This window comes from Drosophila mauritiana, chromosome 2R, assembly GCF_004382145.1.
Source record: "Drosophila mauritiana strain mau12 chromosome 2R, ASM438214v1, whole genome shotgun sequence".
Lineage (NCBI taxonomy): Eukaryota > Metazoa > Arthropoda > Insecta > Diptera > Drosophilidae > Drosophila > Drosophila mauritiana.
Genome location: NC_046668.1, coordinates 14,990,836 through 15,014,215, shown reverse-complemented (window position 1 = coordinate 15,014,215; position 23,380 = coordinate 14,990,836). Strand labels below are relative to the sequence as shown.

At 40.0% G+C, this 23,380-nt stretch overlaps 1 protein-coding gene and 1 long non-coding RNA gene across 3 annotated transcripts; both read right to left on the bottom strand.

Annotated features, from left to right (window-relative positions):
* Nucleotides 1–4,059: 4,059 nt before the first annotated feature.
* LOC117136939 (putative fatty acyl-CoA reductase CG5065) lies at nucleotides 4,060–8,988 on the bottom strand. Its single transcript, XM_033298088.1, has 10 exons — nucleotides 8,214–8,988; nucleotides 6,505–6,621; nucleotides 6,335–6,439; nucleotides 6,124–6,267; nucleotides 5,922–6,056; nucleotides 5,738–5,858; nucleotides 5,376–5,675; nucleotides 5,171–5,303; nucleotides 4,852–5,109; nucleotides 4,060–4,786 (listed from the first exon to the last, which is right to left on the bottom strand). The coding sequence occupies exons 1-10, from the start codon at nucleotides 8,628–8,630 to the stop codon at nucleotides 4,639–4,641; spliced, it is 1,878 nt and encodes a 625-aa protein (XP_033153979.1). The 5' UTR covers nucleotides 8,631–8,988; the 3' UTR covers nucleotides 4,060–4,638.
* A 9-nt stretch (nucleotides 8,989–8,997) lies between these two features.
* Nucleotides 8,998–15,853, bottom strand: LOC117136940. 2 transcript variants are annotated; one of them, XR_004459119.1, is made up of 3 exons: nucleotides 15,770–15,853; nucleotides 15,189–15,429; nucleotides 8,998–9,079 (listed from the first exon to the last, which is right to left on the bottom strand). It is a non-coding gene; the product is annotated as an uncharacterized LOC117136940 (long non-coding RNA). The 2 variants fall into 2 exon arrangements; XR_004459118.1 differs by having other exon boundaries at nucleotides 15,505–15,850.
* Between the last annotated feature and the right edge of the window lie 7,527 nt (nucleotides 15,854–23,380).

The window sequence follows — 23,380 nt, the reverse complement described above, 5'->3', positions numbered from 1 at the left end:
AATTACGTATATTGTATGTATTTGATTAGACCTAAGGCAAATAAATGAAAAAAAAACAGTAGCGTGTAATGCGATTAATGAAAAACTACAATTTACAGGGTGATTTTTATGAAAATTCAGTTGTATGTTTGAAAAACAAAAACTAGCATTAACAAAACAAAAGGTGACGCAACGACTTTCAGCTCGACGTGAGTTGCTTAAAATGTTGTACAATATTCTTTCAGCACAGCCCTGTATTTGTTCATCATCATTAATGCTCTTTTTTATCAGGCGTTGATCGGAATTCGAAATTATGTAAATTTAGTTGAAACGTAACAAACAAGCTTTAAATTATATAATTTTTATAAAGATATATTAACGATATACAAGTGAGGCGACAACATAATATTTAACCAAGCAGAAGTAAATAAATTATACAAGAACGAGGCTCTCAAGAGCCAAATTTAATTTACTATATATTGAGGTAGGTATACATGCATATGCATTTATGTATGTATAATTAGTTCTAAGACAATTGAGTGTGTGTTTAAAACAACAAATCGAAAAAAATATAAATATATACATATTTAGATAATGATACCGTAAAATATATAAGAGGATAAACGTTATGTCTATGTTTTGCTTTATGTACAAGTCTACTGTTAAATGCGCATACATCTATATACACGCAAACATATTCTCGTATATAAACATATGTATAATCAACTTATATATCCGATATGTATGTGCGACTATAGCGAACCGTAAATTAAAATGCTGAATACGCGAGAATCAAAAATCGTGTATATTACAATTATAATTGCATAGGTATTACATCAATAGTCAGCCGAGCTTTTGTTTTAATTCTAATATCCATAGCAAGAAAAATATTTAAAAATATATTTTGTATTGAAAATCCGAATTTGAAATTACCATAATTTGTGCATGTATTGCACTCAAACTTAAGTTATAAATTTCGTTCGTTTTATTTTACAAAGTATCTTAACAAGATAGAAACAAAAGAACGGCTGACTATACAATTTACATTATACTTTACATGCGACTTGTCACAAAGAAATACCGGATCCCAAACAAAAAATGTACAAACGAGGAAAACAAATTTAAAAAAAGGACAGAAATAAAAATACAAATCTACCAATGAATGCTCACAATCGAAGGCTCAATAAGTGTACGAATATAAACGAATATATATATCTCAGCATCCACGGCTTTACACCTAGTCTTAACACTTAATCAGTACTTCTTTTTTTACTTTTACCTATTATGGTTGTGCCGCGGCATCTAAAGTAAGAATATATGAATATATATCTTACCGAAGTGCATACACACACACTCACACAGACATCTCCTTCAGATCCTTTCCGTATACATGCATACATATGTATAAAACACAGACGCCTGCGCACAGGACTCCCACACATTTTTGTACCCTGAAGACATTACCTTGTGTACCTAAAGCCCACAACCTGAAAGAGAAGAGTTACATATGCATATATCCACGGATCGTTGTTGATTGATTGATTGTTGGCCCCATGGAGCAGGTCGAGATTTTGGGTCTTTGATTCGGGCAAGGGAATTCCTGCAATTCCATTGCAGATCGGTTTGTGATTGCTAAGTTAGGAACTTAATGAATGTGTGGAATCGTTACGATTCGGTAGTTCGGCAACAGCTTGAGATGTTTTCAAAGGATGTAGATTCAGATGCTGATGGGGATCTGAATGATTTTGAAGCTCAGAACCAGGTCAAGGCATTTACTTCCGAAGAGATAAATTGCTGGCATACACGATTTTGATGGGAATATCAGTAGCTTTGCAAACACTTCATTTCTCAACAATAACAAATTCGCAACGAAGTTTAGAGAAATAAACGCAAATGATATGTACTAAATATATGTTTAAACAGAAAATAAAACTTAAGAAGAAGAAATAAGAAAACGATCACACAATAAATGGTATTTTTATATACTACAAAAAAAACCCAGAAAAAAACGAAAAAAAACCAAAGGACAAAAAAATGGAATGCAAGTTTAGTGCATGCAAACAAAACAGGCTTAAACTTAGCTCTAGCTATAAAGTATAACTAAAATAAATACAAAATTAATGGTTTTCATTTAAAAATCGTAAATTATTTTGTTACACTTAATGGGTAAAGAAGAGGAATTAAGTGAATAATAAACAAAAAGAAAAACAGAAACGCAAAGACTAGAACCACATTTTGTAAGCTGGATCGATTGAGTGATGGATTGGTGGCAAGTTATATATATAATAGCATAACAGCATAAGCAAACCAAACAGCAAAATGTCCATTTAGAGCAACTACCACACTCGAAAGCAAAACGAATCCAATGTCATAACTTGCTGAAGAAAAATGGCGAACGCGAACCAGAACTTGAGAACTCCACTCACATAGTATAATTTTCGATTCGGTCTAAGCTATAGAAAAATACCAGCTAAGAAACGTATAACTCACACTTTCCCGTCGCTACTTACCCCCCACCCACCCCTCACTACTCCAACTCACTACCCACTCTCAACTTGGGATTTTCACATTTTCTTTGCTTTTCCTCCGCTGTGAGTCGCGAGGACTAGTTTTGAATTATCTAAGCATAAGCACACACATTTCACAAAGCAAAATCGAAAAAAAGTATAAGTATATCTTAATGCATATATATATTTGGCGCTATGGAGTGGATAACAATTTTAAAGTTGGTAGCGTTTAAGCGCTGGAAATGCGAAATGACAAAAACTGAGAAACCGAGAGAAATAATAAAAATGAAATTCATGTGTACAAAAACAATAAAAAATGCGTTTTCACTTGTTCCGCTGCTATTGAAAAGCCATTTCCGTCGAATTTTCTTTGTAATTTTCATTTATTAAATCCATTTTTTAGATCGGAATTCGTTCCTTTTTTCAATTAATTTTCATTCATTTCATTACTAAAGTCAAATTCTTGCCATGGCCAATGAGAACTAAAACTTCATATAGCTTACATTTGGTTTGTATAGTTTTAGTTTCTCGCCCCTGTCACGAAATTGTATTTTTGGATAGTTTTTTTCTATTTTCCTAAGTTGGCTAAGTAAACGTTTCTATTTGGGCAAAAATAAAGAGAGAACGCGTTGGTATATTTGTATTATTATTTTGGAAGTGTATTTTATTGATGCACTGCAATTTACAAATCGCTTTAGAAATAAAACATAATAAATTCTAGGCATAACATAAGATATTTCATAATTGCACGAAAACGAACCCGAGAACGAACTATATATCCTGGCCGTAACCCGGCCAATATTAACTGGCCCATATCGATCAAACGAGACGGGAAGCAAAAGTCCAAAGTGGAGGAAGAGTTGGTTGATGACCCGATTTTCCTACTGACTGGATGGAATGTTCTTACTATATGTGTCTTGGTTTCTGTATATTAGTGTGTGTGTTGTGTTCTTTTATTTTTCAATTTATCGCATTCAAATATAAATTTCATAATCATGATTCTCTAATTGCGTTTCCCTCAAAAAACTTCATTCATAGTTTGTTATTTTTTGGAAACTCCATTTCTGGCTACGCTTAGATTTAGTTTTTAGGCTGCAAATGCTAAGAAATTATGTTTCTGATGTTTATATATAAATATATTTGTTGTTTTCATTAATTTATTATCGGTATGATTTTTTTTTTTTGTAGTTTTTTGCTTGTGTTTCGGCTTTTTTCATATACATATACATAAATTGAATTTTGTATATCTCGAATTTTGTCTCCCGACGTATATAATTTCGCTCCTTCTGCTTTTTGTTTTATATAAATTGAAAACTTAATTGTAAATGTAAAAATGTTAAAACTACATTCAATTATAAATAATGTTGGTTTTTCTCTTGTCGTATTATTTATATGCAATGTTTCGCTCGTTACGTAATAATATTTATAATTAATATTAATTAATTAGCATAGTTTACGTTACGTTTATGTAATTTTTAAAGCAATAACAAGCCATTTATTTCAATTTCATTTATCTTTCCTCACTAATCATTGCTGAATTAATCGGTTTTGTTTTTGTTTTTGTCTTTTCAAATTTGTTTTTTCGTATAGTTTTGGATGTACTAATTCATGCTTCATCGTCGACGAGTCCCGACAATAAATTCACTCGATTCTCTATCTCAATTTGCAAAATTGTGGAATTCTCCTCGACTTTGGGCTTTCTCCTTGCGCGTTTAAATTATTTCACAAAAATTGTACAATCTCGCAGAAGGAGAGAGATAAGTGGAGACAACAACCGACACCGGGCCCTCTCAACCTGTGACCTCATAATTGCACCTGAATAAATGTGATGGATGCCATTTAGTTACCCCATTGCGTAATGTCAATATTTTAATGTTAGTTTGCTGACGCTCCTTGTGTCTCGTGGTTGTTTGGATGTGTTGTTGTGGGCTTCTGCTGTTTACGCATTTGTAACATATATAAAAAATATGAATATAACTATTTGCTAAAAACCTCTAAGATGTACGCCATGTTAAAGCATTTAGCAATCGCAAAGAAGTGGATCCTCGCCGATCCTGACAGCTCCTGCCAGTTACCGCCAGATCACAGCACATATACATATGTACGCAACTGCTGTCTCCAAGCTTCCACACCGGTCGCCATACGCATTTAATTACAAAAAGGGTATCAAGCGTGCCATCCTGAGCGCGTTCTCCAGGAAGGAGCTCCACAAGTCGTTCAGGCGCTTCGAGCGCGACATCAAAAAGCGCCAGGTGAGCAGCACCGCCACCAGTTTGGTCAGCTGATGCAGATAGTAGAGCCTGAGGTGGAAATATATAGAATTTTAAAACCTTTCTGGATCAACCTACTCTTCATATTTTCTCACCTGAGCATGCGTTTTCTGCTGGCCGGCAGCGATTCGGGTCGCTGCTTGAACAGGAACTCCCTGAAGCCCAGAACGTAGCGCTCCACATACTTGTCCCAGTTGATGTGGCGCACGTCGAAGACGAAGATCTCGCGATCCTTGGGACTCAGCGTGTGCAGCAGGGCGTGAACGTTGTCGTCCTTGAAGCGCCATTGGCGTGTGGCAAAGTACTCGAGGCATTCCACAGCTTTGGCAATTTTATTTTGTACGTTGACAACGCTGTAATATGCATATATATATAATAGTAGTAGCGATGGGGGGAGTGGCCGGCCCAACTTACAATGGCTTCTTGCCCATGATTCTAGCCACTCCGTCCAGTATGTAGGCCGGTAAAAAGTGCTTGGCTATACAATTCAGCGTGTTCATGGGGCGGTTCATGCGCAGGTCGCCAGTCGGATACCACAGGCAGCCCTCTGGGGAAGAAACAGAAAACAATTTTCGTGTAATTATAATGGTCACATTAGGCGCATATTATCTGTGCTCACCCAGGGGATGCTTGCGCACACTCGTCATGGCGTGTTTGACAAACTCCGACCAGATGATGGGATTGCGCTGGCCGGTGCAACAATTGTAGATGAGTAGGTTGTTTGACTTGCGGGTCGCTGTGCGCCAGGCGGCGGCGATCATCAGGTTAATCACAATATCGACAGGTACCATATCAGCCACATAGTTCTTCTCGCACATCATCGTGCGGAACATGCCCTTGGCCAGCGCCGAAACCAGGCCCGTTGGCCCATTGAAGTTGTCCACCCAACCGGCAAACGGCTCATTCAGACTGGCAGTCACTGCATAATAATATCGTATATCAAGTTATTGGATCTATATATCTATATATCGCTCCACTCACCAATCGATGGCCTCACAATGGCAACGGGCAGATTACCAGCCTCCTTAAGTAACATATGCTCCGCTAAGGCTTTTGTAAACGTGTACGTATTGGGACGCTTGCCAATCAGGCGCGGTGTAAGCTTAAATATATAAAATTCAATTCAATTAAATAATGCCAAAATATAATACTCAGTGTAACCGACCTGATCGAGTATATCCTCCGGAAGCCAGTTGATTAGTGAAATGATATCATCGGGGTTGTAGGGCGGTGCGTAGATAACCTCGGACACATCGGTTCTATCGCAATTGCAATAGGCAGTGGATACATGGATTAGTGCCTGTAAAAAGGGTTAATTGATTTAGAAATCGCCCCGTAGCCGTTCTCTATATATATCCAAGTCTTACGTCCAGTGACAGCATGCGATGGCAGAGCTCGACGAGGCGTTTCGTGCCCAGCATATTGATTGTGACTGACAGTTTGAGCTTCTCATCGAATTTCACTGTGGCAGCCGAGTGAAAGACAACGGAAACATTGCGACACAGTAGGTTCTAAAAAAACGGAAGGTAGGTTCTCTATGAAAGTGCATTCAATTTGAAGTGCGAAGAGACTACGCACCTGATCCTTTTCTGAAATACCCAGTTCCTCGGAAGTTATGTCGCCCGAAATGGGTATGACTTTGCTGAGTTCCTTGGGCTTCTCCTGACGCAGTGATTCGAAGAGCTTAGGAATATATATGAAACATATTAATACAATGTATTAAACTCCTCCACAACTCCTTTACTCACTGGTGCATTCAGTAGTTCCGTGAGTCGTGCTGACACTTCTTGACCGCGTTTCGGTCGTATCAGTAGATATATATTCCTTATTTCCGGACATGAGCGCAGCAACTTCTCCACCAGGACCTGCAAAAGCGTACATACATCAGAAATCGAATAATTAATAGCCCCTCAGTCATTGAATATAGCCATTAACCATGTAAACGATTATTGTTACACCCACAAGGGCACACTTGACCCACTTCAGTGGTGTCTGCGGTTTGGCTTTACTTGACTCCAGTTGGTCGTGGGCGCAGGGAATGGGAACCCCGCCCCGAAAACGATGTGAGAATTGTACTGGAATCAAGCAGGCAGACAAAAGGGGTAGTGGGTGGGAACTGTGGCCCGTTAAGTGGGTGGTTCGGTGGGTGGTGGGCGCGGCAGGAGCACAAAATCGATGAACAACACACAGCACCACTGCGAGCTCAGAGTCTGGGCGGCGCCACTGCGATTTCATGTCATAATGACGCAGCCAGGAGCCACCGACATGCAATATTTACAGAGGAAAAAATGGGGACCAAGTTCTGCATACTGAGATGAAAACAGAAACTACCTTTACCTTCTTACGTTTTAAAATTGAGATTTAAATACTTTTAAGTATAAAATTCTGTTAACAAACTACACATCGCTTTTTCTCTCCGTGCATGTGTTTAACAAAAGCTGGCACAAAAATTGGCACAACAGCCGGAGGATATATTCGGAACAGTGAAACGGGTATTCCGCTGCACCACTTTAAGAACAATTAAGCGGAACTCGGAGTAGGAAAACCAGCCACACCAGATGCATAGACGCAAATGCATACTCGGCATTATGAAGTTTTCGCATGGCAGGCGACGATGAGTCAACATCGTCTAGTGGAGCCAGCTCAACGTAACTCAAGCATTACGGCTTTAAAAATCAAATGTTAAAAAAAAAAACAAGCAAACCAAGTCAAGCTCACACGCACATGGCACGCAAACAGCTAATAAAAAAAGTGCATCTAAAATTCAGGGTGGCTAACCATCGAAACCACCCACCCAGCACTCCACTCCATTCCACGACTTTTTGTTTATCAGCGCGCACACAAATATTTGTGCATATTTTATGACTGAGAAACACTTGAAGTTTTCAATCGAGCCCAACCAGGCCGTCGTCGGGTTCAATAGTTCAATTCGGAGTCAATAAACACGAGGCGTATGCGTGACGTGAATGAAAGTGGCTAGCCAATGGCCCACAAAAGTATGCAACGAAAGTGGGCGTGTGGGGTTTTTGGGCGTAAAAATGGAATAATGGAGTAAAAGGTGGGTTAGTTGGGCCGAGAATCTTCACATGTACTGGGGAAAATAATGTGAAAATCTCATGCTTACAAGGTTAAGTTATCTCAATCAATTTACATTTAATAAATCACAAAGATAATTTACCAATTTAAAACTATTTACTCTGACGCACGAAATTACATTCAATTTTAACTAAAATATTTAAATGGCGTTTACACAAACTAAATTGGCAACAATCTAAGAAATGATTAAATGAGTTGAATATGGTAATCATCCGCAAATTAGAAATGCTAGTTATGTGCACTTACGTGCTTATTTAATACGTACTCAACTAATCAGATATCTAAACAGAAATTAATTCAATTTCCCCGATTCACCAGTTTGTTTCATACGTTTAGAAATGGCTAATATTTCAGAACTCACCTTGCCCATAAATCCAGTTCCGCCAGTGATGAAGACACTACGTCCCGCGTAAAACTGGGCGATGGGCACGTAGCTGGTGTCGTCCGCCCGGAAACGCTCGTAGGGCATCTGAAGGCCGTTGCTGCTGGGCGGCAAGGGCAGGGCCGTCGAGGACGCCACCGCCGCCGCTAAGGATAAGGACGCGGATGAGGCGGCTCCGCCGGAGCCCGCGTTGGACCCGGCCGCACTCGAACTGCCGTAGCTGCCGGAGGAGGAGTTGGCCACGCTGGCGGCATGGGTTAGTCCGTTGGTTCGGGCCAAGGTGCCGTTGAGCAGCTTGGCATCGTGACTGTTTGCGGGCTGGGGGGCTGCGGACTGTTTGAGGCTGCTGTTTGGCGCTGCTTCCGTTTCCGTTTTGTTGGCTGCCGCGTGTGACATGTTCGATTGTTGTCTGTGTGTTTTGTCTGTGTGTGTTTTCTCTTCTTTATCCTTTTTGTGTGCTATAATCCTGCGCTTATGTTAAAGTAGGAAGCAGTTCTTTGTCATTTGCAGTGTGCGTTCAAGTTTCCAAGGGCGGTAGATCCCTTATATTCCTTCTTGCCGTCTAATAGGTATATTTTCGGTTTGGAAGTGCTTACTCTGATTTTCCCTATTTGGAAGCTGCTGAATTGTTCATAAAAATTTATTCAATTAAGTCCTTCGAAAAGCTAGTTGAAAATCCTTCTGTCGCCGTTGAGCGTCTGTCCATGTTTCCATGAGTCGCTTGTCCTGGAGGTTGCTTTCGGTTAGTTTTGTACAAAAAGTGTTCAGCAGGTGTATCCTGTGGGTTGGGTGGGGGTGAACAAGACCGATTTCTTACAACTTCCGAGGTTTAGTGCTCTTCTGAACTGTAAGACAAACCGAAACAAATTTAACATATTAATTGAAGGTGTTTCATATTTGAATGCTTTTCAGTCTATGCAGGTTTTTATAAAATGAATAGTTATAAATTACTGAATAAAAATAGTAGTTAGCACTAGAGCACAATAAAAATGCCAAATCCTTTAGCACACAAAATTTTAATTCAATTATGGCCGGTCGATTATCCTTTAATGATTTTTTGTTATCCGTGCTCATACGTGTAGCATGTAATCCATTGACACAATCATTAACCCTCTTCATTCCCTATTAGCTTCTTTACCCAATAAGCTACGAACAACAAATTTGTGTCAAAGTAAAATATCCCTCCAAAACCAAATCAAAGTGCTAGCAATAATCCGCCCAGCCTTCCATCCATCCACCTATCAAATTATATATCCATCTATCTTCTATCAAAACGTCATTTATCCTTGGGACCGGGCTAAAATTAGCAATCATTTTGAGCCGCATCTGATTGGCAACCTAAATCCGAGCTATGACGTCTAAGAGCTTGGCAATCGGCCATCACGAAAAAGGATATGCAAATGACGTCGAAGGATGTATGTAAGGGAACACTCCACAACCAACGAGATTTCGAATAAAGTTTATCCAATGGGCCGCAATTGAATTTAACGCACAATAGAGCTAAGAAAACGAAATCCGCTTAATGCTTAAATCGGCTTACAAGGCGACAACTGAGAACGGAAAACGGAAAACCGAGAACTGAGTACTGAAGACCCGTCGAAACGAACCGAGGAGACGATACTGTCGATAGCAGTGACAGTTGGCGAATGCCCACTGGGAACACTTCATTCTATATTAAACGATTTTTACATGAGCCGAGTGGAGCTGCGCTTAGCTGCGCTGAGCTGAGCCGAGAGATTCTATTGCTATATGGCGACCCGCATGATCAAGTGCCACTTAAGTGTGTTTCACACGTCACAATATCTCCGCAGGTCCAAAATAGCCCTGCGTTGTGAAATCAAAGATCTACAGCCCCCAAGACAGAGAGACACATTAAATGGTGAAAGATTGGGTGTACTTGGGGTGGTGCTGCTGCTGGTGGTTCCCAGGAAATACTTATAAACCTATATAGGTATTATTAACCTTCGCGTAAAAGGGGCAGCACACTTAGCCAATCCAAACAAACGGCTCGGTTCTACCGACGTAGTTCCTGACTGTAGGGTTGTAAAAAAATCCCTAATGAATTTGTCAACAAGCGTGGGTAACAAGTGAATCAACAGGGCTCTGGCTAAAAAGAAAAAACATATCAAATAAACAACAAATCGTATTTGTTTCGCCGCTAAAAATCGCAGTATTTGTTTGGCCGGGAAGGGTTTGACCTTCGAACCCCCTGCATCAGATAGTATAGCCCATTCTGCGATGTAATTCGCCAAAGGCCTTGCTAATTGAATTTCAAATTTATTGTTGACCAAATATTGATCGTAACCAGGAAGCAGGGGAGTGAGTGTGTATCTTTGTATCTGGCTAGATTGATTGGTAGTTGGATATACTTATGGGGTGTGACGTCATTCTGCGATGATAGTCACGTTGATGATGATGTTGGCTTAAAGCGTGGCGTCGTCGTCTCTTGAACGAATTTTTTGGGGGTTCAAACTGCGGCTGCCCATGACTTTCACTTTTTATTTTTCGAATCTTTTGTAGGTCTCCTCTGATTTTTTTCTTCTTTTTCAAATATCTAAATTCCGCAATATTTTTTTTCCGTCCATGTATTTAAATTTGTTTTTGTTGTTGTCGGCTATTTTTTTTTCTTGGTTAAACTTTCGTTTTCAATTTTTTAGTTTGTACCAAAATCTACCGCCACTGATGGCTGGCACTACTTATACTTTTTCGGTCATTTGCATTTGAGGGTTTCTTTCGCGGATTTCGGAAAAAATACGGCGCTGCCCTGTTGCTGTTACCCCATGTGGCCAAGAAATGTGTTAAGAAATTGGCACATTGGTTGTTTGTCTTTCGACCGGGCATTATCGTTGTTCGGCGATGTTATCAAATCGCAGAGGGCCGGCCATATCCGCTGAACTAGTTGTGTTGCGGCTCTATAATTAAAGTTTAAACCACTTTGCGACGCGGCAATCACGGCGGCCTCATCACGTAACTGTAAATTTATCAATGAAGCCTCGAGACGCTGAGACCTGGCCAACTTCGCCGACTGGTTCCTCTTCATTCTAAAGTGAAATTTCTTGAAAATCAACTTTTTCTCGCCCTCCCCCTGCTCACCCTCCTCTTCTTCACTGCTCCTCTTACCAACTGCAACGAAAATTTGCGCGCCAGCGACAAGAGGCAAATGAACCGACGACCATCGAACCATCGCTTTGGCCCAGCCACGCCCCTGCCCCACCGCCGCTCCTCACACCCGACCGCCTCCCGCCTCCCGCCCACCGCCCCACGGAGCGTGTTAACCAAACATGAAGACCGAAATGTATCTGCGTGTGTGCTGTTAAACGGTAAACATTCAACATTCAACCTGCCTTGACAAGGTAGTTACACACCAGTCTTCGCTGCCCGTGTATTGTCTGACCCATTTCCTATAATCGTGCCGCATTATCATCATCAGCAACCTCGTCATCGTCATCAGCATCGACTTGCCGGACATTTGGAAGCGACCGCTTCACAAATTGTACCCTACCCATACCCTACCCCTTTTGGGGCTGACCAGGGATAGCTGACCATGTCAAGGAACTTCAAAAATAGTAAAGTATAATATAGGAAAGAATTGTGCAAGGGAGAGAGAACTTAAAATAAGTTCGAAAAGTATTATTTTACAATGAAAGCCATTATAAACTTAAATAAATCTATAAAATTAAGTAGGTCAACAAGCAATAAATCATTATCGCCCGTAATTAATTAGTATCCAATGAGCTAATCAACGATGGCAAATATGGATAATGATTATAAAAACCACTCATTCTGTTTACAGATTAGCAACTCATTTGACCTTTAACACACTTATAACGTGCGAAAACAAGTGTTGTTCAATTTGAGGGCGTCTGTTAACCGCCTACTACAAATTACGCGATACACTTTGAGAATCTTAGATTTCACTTGTCGTGATTGGAACTTCCTCAAGGGTATTCCGTGTTTCGACCACATCCACGGTGGTAATGATGTGCCTTCTCCCATGGTCGAAGACCCGTCTTTAGCCGCGTTTCTTCTTTGCTCTTTTCTACACTGTCTCCTCTCTTCGGGCCCTGCTGTTTCCTCATTTGGAGCTTGTTGCTTTCGGATTACGAGTCTTTAGCACTCAGGCCTTCGCCATATAACACATATATAAACCTACAGCCGCATCGAATGCTTCCGCATGCGGACTATCGTCTATAGGATGGCCGCTAAGATATAGTCGTACGAACCGTGCGATTCTGAGGTGTATTTGTATCCCTTGGCGGTGGTGTCAACCTGTTTGTTTTGGCAATTTGGTAGCTCGTCTCGTTTTCGGATGGGTTTCTTTCGCCGCGGACCGCATCGAATCGAACTGAATTGACCACAAACGAAAGTTCAAATATGCATTTTCACTTTTCAACAATGGGAGGCCCCTCATTATGTAAACCCAGTAGACCTCGAGCCACGGCGGATGCTGGACAGATGTGTGGATATATGGATGTATGGACCCATTAGTGTGTGAGTGCGCATAATGGGTCTGTGCCCTCTATTCTATTGAACCTTTGAGTGAGGCTCTGGAATTGTGGCCTGTCCGGTTGTCACTGGCCGGTGGTCGACTATGTCTGCTCTTATGGTTATCGTAAGCTATCTATGCTTTGTGTGTAATTGAATAAATCTGTAGGGGGTTGGATAGAATGGATCTCGGATCTGTCTCCCTCCCACTGCCCATAATTCGTGTGGCTTGATTAACAAACAAAAGCGATCTCGCAGTTTACAGCATAAAAGTTAAATTTAACTGTGTATATAATGGGGGCTCCCCCGCCCCACACCTGTCGGTGGAACCCCCCCATTCGGAGGTAGTCAGCAGATTATCTACCCAATTTAAAAGCTCGGCCTCCATCCCGCTCGCACCCACGCGCTCGCTAGATATTAAATAATTCACAATTTTAATATACAGTTCATCTTATTTTTAGTCCGGTCACATGAGCTAAGACGAAATGTCTACTGGCTCAATTAAAACATTCTTTTAGTCGGGCCGTAATTAAAAGTGGTCGCAGTCGGCCAATTTGAATAATCAAAAACAATTTGGGCTTTGCAATTGTAAGATGAAGATTTATGGAGGACTAGACCTTAAGATAAGACCCATTTCTTTTAAGCTGTGAGTTGTGAAACTGGGTCCATTCACATGCGAGTTCAAGTCACGGCTTCAAAATGCATAACAATTAGGTGACAACTTAGTAGATAATCCAAAGTGCAATTAGAAGGGCACACAGTACACGTGCCATGTGTTAGGTGATGGAATCTCAAAACAAATGCGGATGTTTAAACTAGATCGTAACAGCAAAAATTCAGCTTTATAGCTAATAACAACAAGCCTGGGTAATTATCTAAAAATGTAAGATTCATATACATATAAGAACTTATGATAATCTCTTAAGAATTTTTTACTTGTTAAAGAAATACGAGAAATGTAACCTATTGGTATACCTATTGGTAAATATACCAGGTAAACAATGAAGTGGTTGACACAATATGGGTATTTCCGGGCTTCATTTACAGAGAAATACAATATCTGTGGTACACGAAGTCGTCAAAATTAAGAGGTTTCGAGTAAGATTCCTCCCCAGATTCCCACCTAAAAAACCTCGTTGCTTTACGTCACAGGCCTGCGAAAGTGTGAGCTCAATAAACAATCGATCTGAATGCCAAGTGGCTGGCTTAATGGCTCCGTAACCCATTTTGAGTACGACCATTAGCCCCGGTGGCCAAGTAGAATGAATCTAGCCCAAAGTTGCGAAAGTGAAAAAGAAATTCGATGTGGCGCTCTGGTAGGCCAGGCACGTAATCAATAGAAATATGTCGCCTTCTCGAAGTCGGAGATACGATTGCCGATACTGAAAAATACCGATACTATATGCCAGTGCTATAGGCTATATGTATATTAACGTTTTCGACCACGCCGTATTGACTGTGGCAACAATTTCGGCTGAGCTCAGCGCTTGCTGTCGATGCATTTGCGCATGCGTCCACTCATTTCACTTCGCTCCATTCCACTCCCAGCCAGAAATGTGGGTCAAGTCAATGTGGGTTCGCAATTATGACACATTGTCCGCGTCCGAGAGACAGATATTTAGCCCACAAAAAGCAGAAATCGGTGTAATGATATTTGTAAATGTAAAAATTAAATAAACAATCGACCGAACGCTGCCCCACTCATTTTACTGCTGTGTTTTTGGAGGGCTTTTCGGCTATTTGGTTTTTTATTTCGGTTTTTGGTTTTTCTTTTTTGCAACCTGAGATGTAGTATCTTTGTGGCAGTAAGTGTGTGTATGTGTGTGTGTGGCCATGATCCATGTTTATTTATTATGCTCCATCGTCTTTCTGCTGTCGTTATCGTTTTCATTTTCGTTTTCGTTGTCGCTAATCGTTGTCTCGTCTGTGTGCAAATTTTATTTGTAAATATGCAATGATTAATTTTACAAATATACAGCAACAAAAATTTCGAAAATATTAGTTGCCTCTTGAAACTTTCTCGCAGCAACAGCCTGCATATTACTACAGGCAAACTTCTATAAACTGAACCTACACGTGACTGGTATTTTCTAATCTTGTCGTTTTTTGAACTTATGGAGTTCAAGAACCCATGACCTATAAATCAATTTCATGTGAGACAAATCTTATATAGTTATTTAATTTAATGAAATGAAATTAATGGCTTTTAACCTAGTGAGCTTTTGTATATATCAAAACCGCATCTTAATTTAGGCGCCAATTTCAAATTGGGTCATTGTCTGAGAATATCTTCACACATTTCAAGAAACATATTATAAAACGACTGAGAACCGCGCGACTTATTTTCGAAGCAGTACTGTAATTGAACGTTTTAACGTGGGTCAAATATTAGCTAAAGCTGAAATTGCATAATCCGACCAAAAAGGAAACAGCTCAAATATTTGTGGGCCAAGCCTGGCTTGCACTTACATGTCAGGCAAACACAAAGCCGATGCTATTGGCTCTAATCGAAGTCGCTGAAGATGCTGCAGCCGCAATTCGTGTTTGCATTGACTGGATTTGATTTTTCCCACTTTGTTTTTCCGAAAAGCCCCGAATTTAGGTCATTGACATTGGGCGACTTGCGAATTCGTTTGTTATGGTTTCCGGTTTTGCGGAACTTTTGACACTTGCGTTGTTTTTGCGGGCCGTTCGATCGCGTTGAAAAAAACTGAGAACGACAATTGATATAGACAATTCTTTATTTCGTTGTTGACACTACTGGCAAGGCAAGATACGATGATACCGATAACTATGCCCACTCCTGACACACTAAAAAACTCGAGACCGAAATTCTGCTTCTTCTGTTGCTGCTGCTTCTTCTTCTTTGGTTGCCCCCAAGAAATTTCTCCAAATATTTTCACTTTTGCGAGAGAGTGCGAAGAGAGGAAAGACGAAGAATGACCGTTGCGCAGGCGCAAAGAAATCCAGCGACGGAGAGAGGGAGAGCGCGTGAGAGAGTTGACCGTTCTTTGATCGCTTTCTTAACTTTTTTAACTGCTTTTCTTTACCATATACTATATGTTCACACACATATACACATATATATATACAAGGTGTGATCTTTAGCGACGCGTCCGCTTCGTCGGCCGTTTGGAACTGAACTAAACTTGGCCCTCAAAGAAGTGAAAGATTTATGCAGTCGGCTCCAAAGCTGCGCTGCCAAGAAAGGCGCACAAAAGAAAGCAGCGCGAAGAGAGAGCGGCGGACACGTAGATTTCGGTTGCGAGATGTGTGATGCCATATGTATTTGAGATCGCCAGAAGAGAGCGAAAAAGAGAGCAACGTCGACTGAGGCAGCGTGCAACAAGCTTTAATTGAAAAAGCCGCAAAAGAACGGTGTGTGTGGAAAACAAGTCGTGGAAAACGGAAAACCGGAGGAGAAAGAGAAGAAATTGGATATGTGGTCAGGCACTGACATTGACCACTCACACAGACGCCGGCAGCGACGTTGGCAGAGCCAAAAGAGGTCAAAGTACACTTCAGCAGTATCAGGTATCTGCCACTGCCTTCGTGTGCGTGTGCATGCATAATCTTGCACTTGCCACCAGGTAACAGTTAACACAAAAACATAACCACGCACCAACGGCCAAATTGACCAAAAAAAACTTTCGTGTCTAATTGAAAGGCACGTCACACTTGCGGTTGGAAAAAGGGTAAACGAGGGGACGGGGAGGTGATTAATTCACCACAGTTAACGGCAAGAACTAATCGACTACACTGGAAAACAAGTGTTAGGAAATTCTAAAGTGTTCCTAGAAAATGGCATTAACCCTTGCGCAAGTTTTTAAGGTGGAATACATATTAATAGTTTTAAGTCTGGCATCAAGTTTAAAACTTTTCTTGCAATTCTTTAAATTCACATTAAGTTCAATATTTATGTATTAATAATTTTAAGCAATATGCTAGTGCTCTGAAATTCTTTGCCAGGTACTAAAATCAATAATCATTTATAAAAGATGAGTAGAATAATTAAGTATTTGAAATTGTAGTGGGTAAAGTGATTAATATTCAATTATGCTTTATCTGTTTATTTTAATTACCAAATATGTAATATGGGTAATTAGTTAATATACAGCTTAATATGAGTTTAACGACTTTGACAACATATAAAAAGTAGCCAATATTTGAAGGTTAAGCACTTTCATTACCAATTACCAGGAAACATTTGCACTTTGGCATTGGCGTAGCTACTTTCATTCATATTCAACAGTCAGCCCTACTATTTTGCTCATTGAAAGCTAAGAGAGTCCATGCAAACAAACACTTTAAAAAATAGCTCCACAATGAATCACTTAGTGAGAAAAATATCAGCGATTTACGTACGTCATCAATACCTTTTAGCGAAATAGCGAGCTCAGGTATAATATATATTCAAAATTTCAAAATAATATGTTTAAGATGCTTACATAGACGACGGAGTGTTTATAACTACATGACTAAGGCATACAAAAGTGTTTGTTTTCTACATTAAAGGGCGCACGGAAATAATTTTTTGGTGTGCGGTGGGTGTGTTTCGTAGATTTGACTGCCACGTGCCCCCAAAATCCCTCTAAGTGCACTGGCAAACATTTGAGTTTTTAATTGATTGTGCACACACTTCTCACATTTTGCGGTTTCTGTTCAAGCACCATCCCAAAAATAAGCCAACTAAAAGCGGAAACTAGTCTCAAAATCGTAGATTTCGCACGGCGAGGTAAACCCAAACCCAAACCCGAGGCCAACCCATGAAATTTCTTTCTTGCAGAAGATGAAAAGGGAAAATGGGAATGGCTGGAAACGAAGAGGCTGGGCGGAAAACCAATCGATTGCCTACTTTTAGGCCGAGCTAATAAATTCTCATCTGACCGGAAATGGGCCAGCATAAAACAAAACTTTCGTCAGTGACAGGCAATACTCACATTAAAAAGGGGAATTTCCGCAAAATTGTATTTATGGAAAATTCAGAAAAATTAATGGCCCATAAAAGTTTTTATGCTTCCTATTTAAATGTTGTATAATTTATTGTAAGATTTATGGATCATTAATATTGCTGCATAATGTCTATTTTGATTTCAGATGAATCAGGTATGAAACATAATAATTTTTCGTAAATAGCATGGTTTTCATCGTTGTCACTCAAATGCCACACTTTGGAGGCTTAATGTATGTACATACAGCCCATCCAGCACCCCTCATCAAGTGCTTTGTTCATTTTTATATTTTTTTTAATTACACAAAGTTACGGCATTAGATGGCGCCCTGTTGACAGGACCTGCTCATTCTCATGCTCGTCCTCGTCCTTTTTATTTTTCCATTTTCTCGGCTGTGAAATGGCAAACACTCACACACATGGTCAAAGGGGAGCGGGGCTTGGGGTGGAATAGTAAAATCGAGGGGGAGGTAGACAACAAAACGGGGAAAATGACATAATGCACTTGAAATGTTATCGCCTTGCTGTCGAGTGCAATAATACACTCGCACACACACACACATACACACACTTGCACACACTGGTCGGAAAAATTCGGATTAAATACAGATTATTTATGAGACCCATTAATGGGCAGGTTGTCAGCAGCTCTATTCATCTTGGGGCATACTTTCGGGCCGAGCACACACCAACACCCCTTCTGAATTTCCCCAAAAAGTTTTCCGGGCGCGATGCCACTACTCACACATCGTTTCTTTTTTATGCAATAGCAGCTCAGTCTTTGGAATTTTTTCTGCACTTTTCACGTTTTTTAGGAAACATTTTCAACGTTTTGGGAATAATGTTAGCGTTATCTGAATTTTATTTAATTTTCTTTGAGATATATGATGAAACTTTCGGGGGAAATACTCGCGTCGACCGCCTTGAAAATCAATTGGAAAATGCCTGTTTCATTTTTTTCCTGCCAAGCTCCCCAAGATTATTTCACGCGCCTGCTCTCGTTTCGAGAGAGATTTGTGGCAGAGTCTCAAGAGAAGAATTCGTCCCGGAGAAGAGAGAAATTCACTCTTTGGCTACCATTTTCTGCTACTATTTTCCTGGGCGTCTGCCGGCTTTTCCGGGGGGTTGTTGGTTGCTTATATAATGGCTAACCAGCTGACTCAACAGCTCTATTGGTTTTCCGATAAGATAGAGCTTTATCTGTCGGCTCTATCAGTTCAATTTTAGGGCCACATACAACGGTGGTTAATTAAGTAATTTTCTAGGAAAACTCGTTGCAATATTAGGCATAGTTTCAGGCTGAATGTCTGTTTTCCGCGCATCAAAACTCAGCAACACTGGCTTTTCACTAGCTCTTCGCTGGCTTTCTCCTGACACGCTCTCTTTCCGGAAAGCTGGTCTGCTCTTTGGCGGAAACGCGAAACGGAAATGTCAGATTTTCTGCTAAATTTTTTACAACCATCGACGCCAAAAAGCAGAGACATTCTCCGGATGAGATAATAAACCCAGCGACATACATTTTTTTATAGGGAGCGAGGGGGTCCCCAAAGGCAGGGGCTGCTGCTAAAAGGGGGCTAAAAATAAACGGCGAGCAAAAAAAATGGGACACGAAAATATGCTCAAACTAGGCCACAAAAATTCGCTAAAAATAAAGGAGGAAATGAAAATGGGGTCTTTTGGGTTCGGGAAAGACCCCAGTTTCTTTTTTTTCCTTTTTAGGGCGTGTACGTACCGGCTCTAAAACGAAAGTGAGGTTAGGAACGTGTGCGGATGCTGCGGCGATTTGAACTGAACTGGATTTATCCGGGATGGCTGGGAATTTCCTATTTGCTGGCTGTAATTATTTGCTTGCTATTTGGCATCACACTCACTCACACACGTTACCAGGCATTTCGCGTCGCGATTGCTTCCTTTTTCTAACAATAACTATTTTATTTTTCCCTTTGAACAGCCTTATGTCGTTTAGTGGGGGAAATGTACCGTTTCCTTCGGCGGAAAGAAGAGAGCAGCACTGCTCGAAATGCGAAATGTGACTGAGGCAGAAAGAAGAAGCTTCTGGCGACCGAGCCGCCTGCGATTCTCACCATTAATACCGCTCTCTCTCACCTCTCACTGTAGCTCTCACTATGCTTTCTCCTTTCTCCACCCTCTGCGGTAACGGTTCTTCTCCCTTTTTTTTCGGTGGTGCGTTAACGGCAATACAAACACGCTCTCTTTCGGTTTCTGGGGGCTGATATTGCTATGATTTTTCCACCACCTTGGCCGTTTTTTCTATTGAATGAAATCCACTTTGGTCTAGTTCTTCTTCCTTTCCGCTCCTGTGCTTCTTCTTGCCGCTTTTCCTGCGCCTGCGTTGGCCAACTAAAATAGCCGATTGTCGGGCAGCAAACACAGAAACGGATTTCTTGCACTTTCGCACATTTGTGCCGCACAAATAGTCAAAGAGGCACTCAAATCACTGCTTGCTGCGATTTCAAACAACCGCCAGTGCTGCCACCCTGCTGCTAAAGCGACGTTGCCATTGCGCGGGAAGTTCAAACAAAAGCATTTCAGCATCTGAACAGTTTGGAACGTAATTCCCTTTAAAACTTTTAATTGATGGGAATTAGAAGAAATCAATAAACAATTTTCGGTTACGAAAGTCATAAAAGTTATTTTCTTTTATTTATTATGTTTTATTCTGACTTATAACATGTAAACGTCTTTACTACATTACAAAAACATTAAAATGTTCATGTTCTACATGTACCCAACATACAAACTTTAATATAAAAAGATTATTAGGTAGAATTAATTTATTTGATGATTATTTTGCATTATTTAAAAAAAATATGTTTTTCCCACATTTATCTAAGAATATATTTGATCACAGATCTCTATTTTATAGGAATCTTGATGTCACAACCTTCGGCGAACCAAATATTTGGACAATAAGCAAGGCCGCCAGCCGATTGCAGTGCACGCAACATAAATGTGAAAATCAAAACATAAAGGGGACAAAAACAAACCAAAAATGCATTGTCATTTGGGGACGGCGGGGCCTTAAGTTGTCGGATATATAGGTAAAGGGGTGTGGGTTGATGACTGCCCTGCCACTCTGCATATTAATCAACTTTAAAATACATTAAGACAAATGAATAGGGAAATATTCAGGTGGAAATGTTCAATGCTCTTAGGGGGAAAATAATTGATATATCACGAAAACAATAAATGAAAACGGTTAATACGTGCATCTAAGTCATAATACTATATTAATTAACACATATAATAACTCCTTCTTTGTTAAATTAGCGTATTATTAAAAATGTTTTAAAAATCTTAGTTAACTTATGAAAAAAAATAAGGAGTAAGTAAAGAAAAATTGGCATAATATCTTATTACAATGGTTTCAAGAGGTTTTATTCAAAAAAAGTCAAATTAAAATGTTGTAAGCAGCTTGAAGCTTCACGGATATGCCAAATCCATTATTATTTTAGCGTACCCCTTCAACGGATTCCCAAAAGAGGGTATTACTGGAGACAAGCGACTTTAAAACGATAACAAATAGGTGAGACATCGGCAAACAGACAAACAGACAAAAACGAATATGAAATGAAAACCGACGCCAAGCTCATTACTCATGCGCACTGGATGACGTCGTTTTTGTGGCCCAAAGGGGGCTTTTGACCAAGCCCCAACTCGCTTGCTGCCCAAGATCCCCCATCTTCAGCGCCACTTCTTAACCTGCTCCACTGCAACTGAGTTGCGATGACGGGGCATTAAAAAATGCGAGCGAGCCATGAAAAATAGCAGCTAGTCGTCATGACTAGCAGCCAAGTAGCGCTGACTAAGTGCGATTAACTAACAAGAGCCTTTTTTGCTACCGAAGTTGGGTGTTGAAGTTTATTGTAGGGAAATTAAATTGAAGACACGTTGGCAGGCACTTGAGATTGATATGATTGGAAATTGCATGGCTAATGAGCCTAATTGATTTGCATGAGGCTTCGGCTGAGATGCTCGTAGAGTTGAGGGAAAATGTACAAAGGCAAATAAAAGTATTTCGTATGAGCATTCAAATTGACAACAATGGGTAATTGACATTCTTTTCTACAGAGAAAAAATATATTTTTATGATATTTTACATAGCTGTTGAGAAGAATTCACGAACGGAATTCAAAAAAATGTAGTTGATAAATTTTAAATAAAATTTAAATTAATAAAGGTTAAATTAAAAAACCAATTATAGCGCACAAATAAAGAAAGATTTAGTAACAGTATATTATAGCGGTGCTTTCAACACATATGCACATATATTACGTATTATGTTAATTCAATAGATTGTAGTTGTTGAGGTTCTTCCCTGATAGATCAAAACAACACGATTGTTTTGCGTTGTCAGTTTCCAGCTGCGGTTTCCCCTTCCTTATAATTTTCCCCTTTCGACCCTTCTTCACTCATTTTGACCACATATGACCGCTTTTCATTTGCGTGTCCCCCAAATTATTGCCAATTTTGACAATTCTTTTTTTCAGTTAGGCGAAGAGTCGTAATTACAGGTGTTCAGGTGTGTGTACACCCGAGGCGCTTTGGCTTTGGAGTTTTCGGCTGCTTAGGCCCAATACTCTGGTTTCAGTATTTACCATTTTATGATGTTGGCTTTTTACCAACATCTAGGTCAACTGCAATTGAACCCGTCGGAGGGGAAAGAGCTTAGAAAGTTTGTCTCTGCAAACAGATGAATTATCGTTTGGCTGACAGTTTTGTAATACCCCGCCCACTGATTTGCATTTCGCGCTGGATTTATCAAGGGGCCATCACTCAATTAGTCAGTTTGCATAATTAGACAATAAATATCGTGATTGGCAACACCTCATGCGATTTACCGGTAATTTTCCTACCTTATAATGCCCTCATTGACACCAAAATCAAATTATCAAAATCAGCAGAATATCGTATGTATCGTATGTATTACCTGGCCGCAATAAATTCGAGATGTCAGCAAACTTTTTCGTGTGCCTGCAAATAAAAGAACAGGAAGCAAGGTAGCAAAGTGGAAATTTCGCAAAATTTGCTGCAATTCAACAAGAGACTTTGTTTTCAAAATTGTAGAATAATTGCTGTGGAGCTCAAACTAGAGGGTAAGGCTTTCTATATATTGGCATATTTCAATTCTCGTAATGATTTTACATGATGTGCACGTGTACATATTTAAAATAATACTATGTTTAACTTTTTCTGCACATTAATTTTATCAGCGACCATAACCGAATAATATTATGATAGTTTTATTATAGTATTGTTAAACATGACTATAAACTCCAATTGGGGTATTATTTGCTTCAAAAGCGAAAATTTTAAATTGATAGGCAAACGAAGTAAAGCACTGAACACATAGATATTTTACATAGTTGCACATTTCTACGACTCTATCTTAAATATTTATAAAAATGATCATACTCATCTCATTTAACCTAAAAATTACTCTATATCCTAAGCTTTACTTTTATTTGGTTCCTTGGATTACTTTTACCCCAGTATTTTCGCTCAAGTAGCTAGCCCCCGCTCTCTCCGAGCCAATGGCATTGCCAGATCCACTCAACAGATACCACGCACTCGTAATAGATCCAATTTGGAGAGGCAGCTTTCTCAGTTACCAAAAAGTCAAACATCGCTGGCCACTCAAAGCTCTCTCAGCCTTCTTTTATGAATATTATTTTTGCTGTGTGCTGAG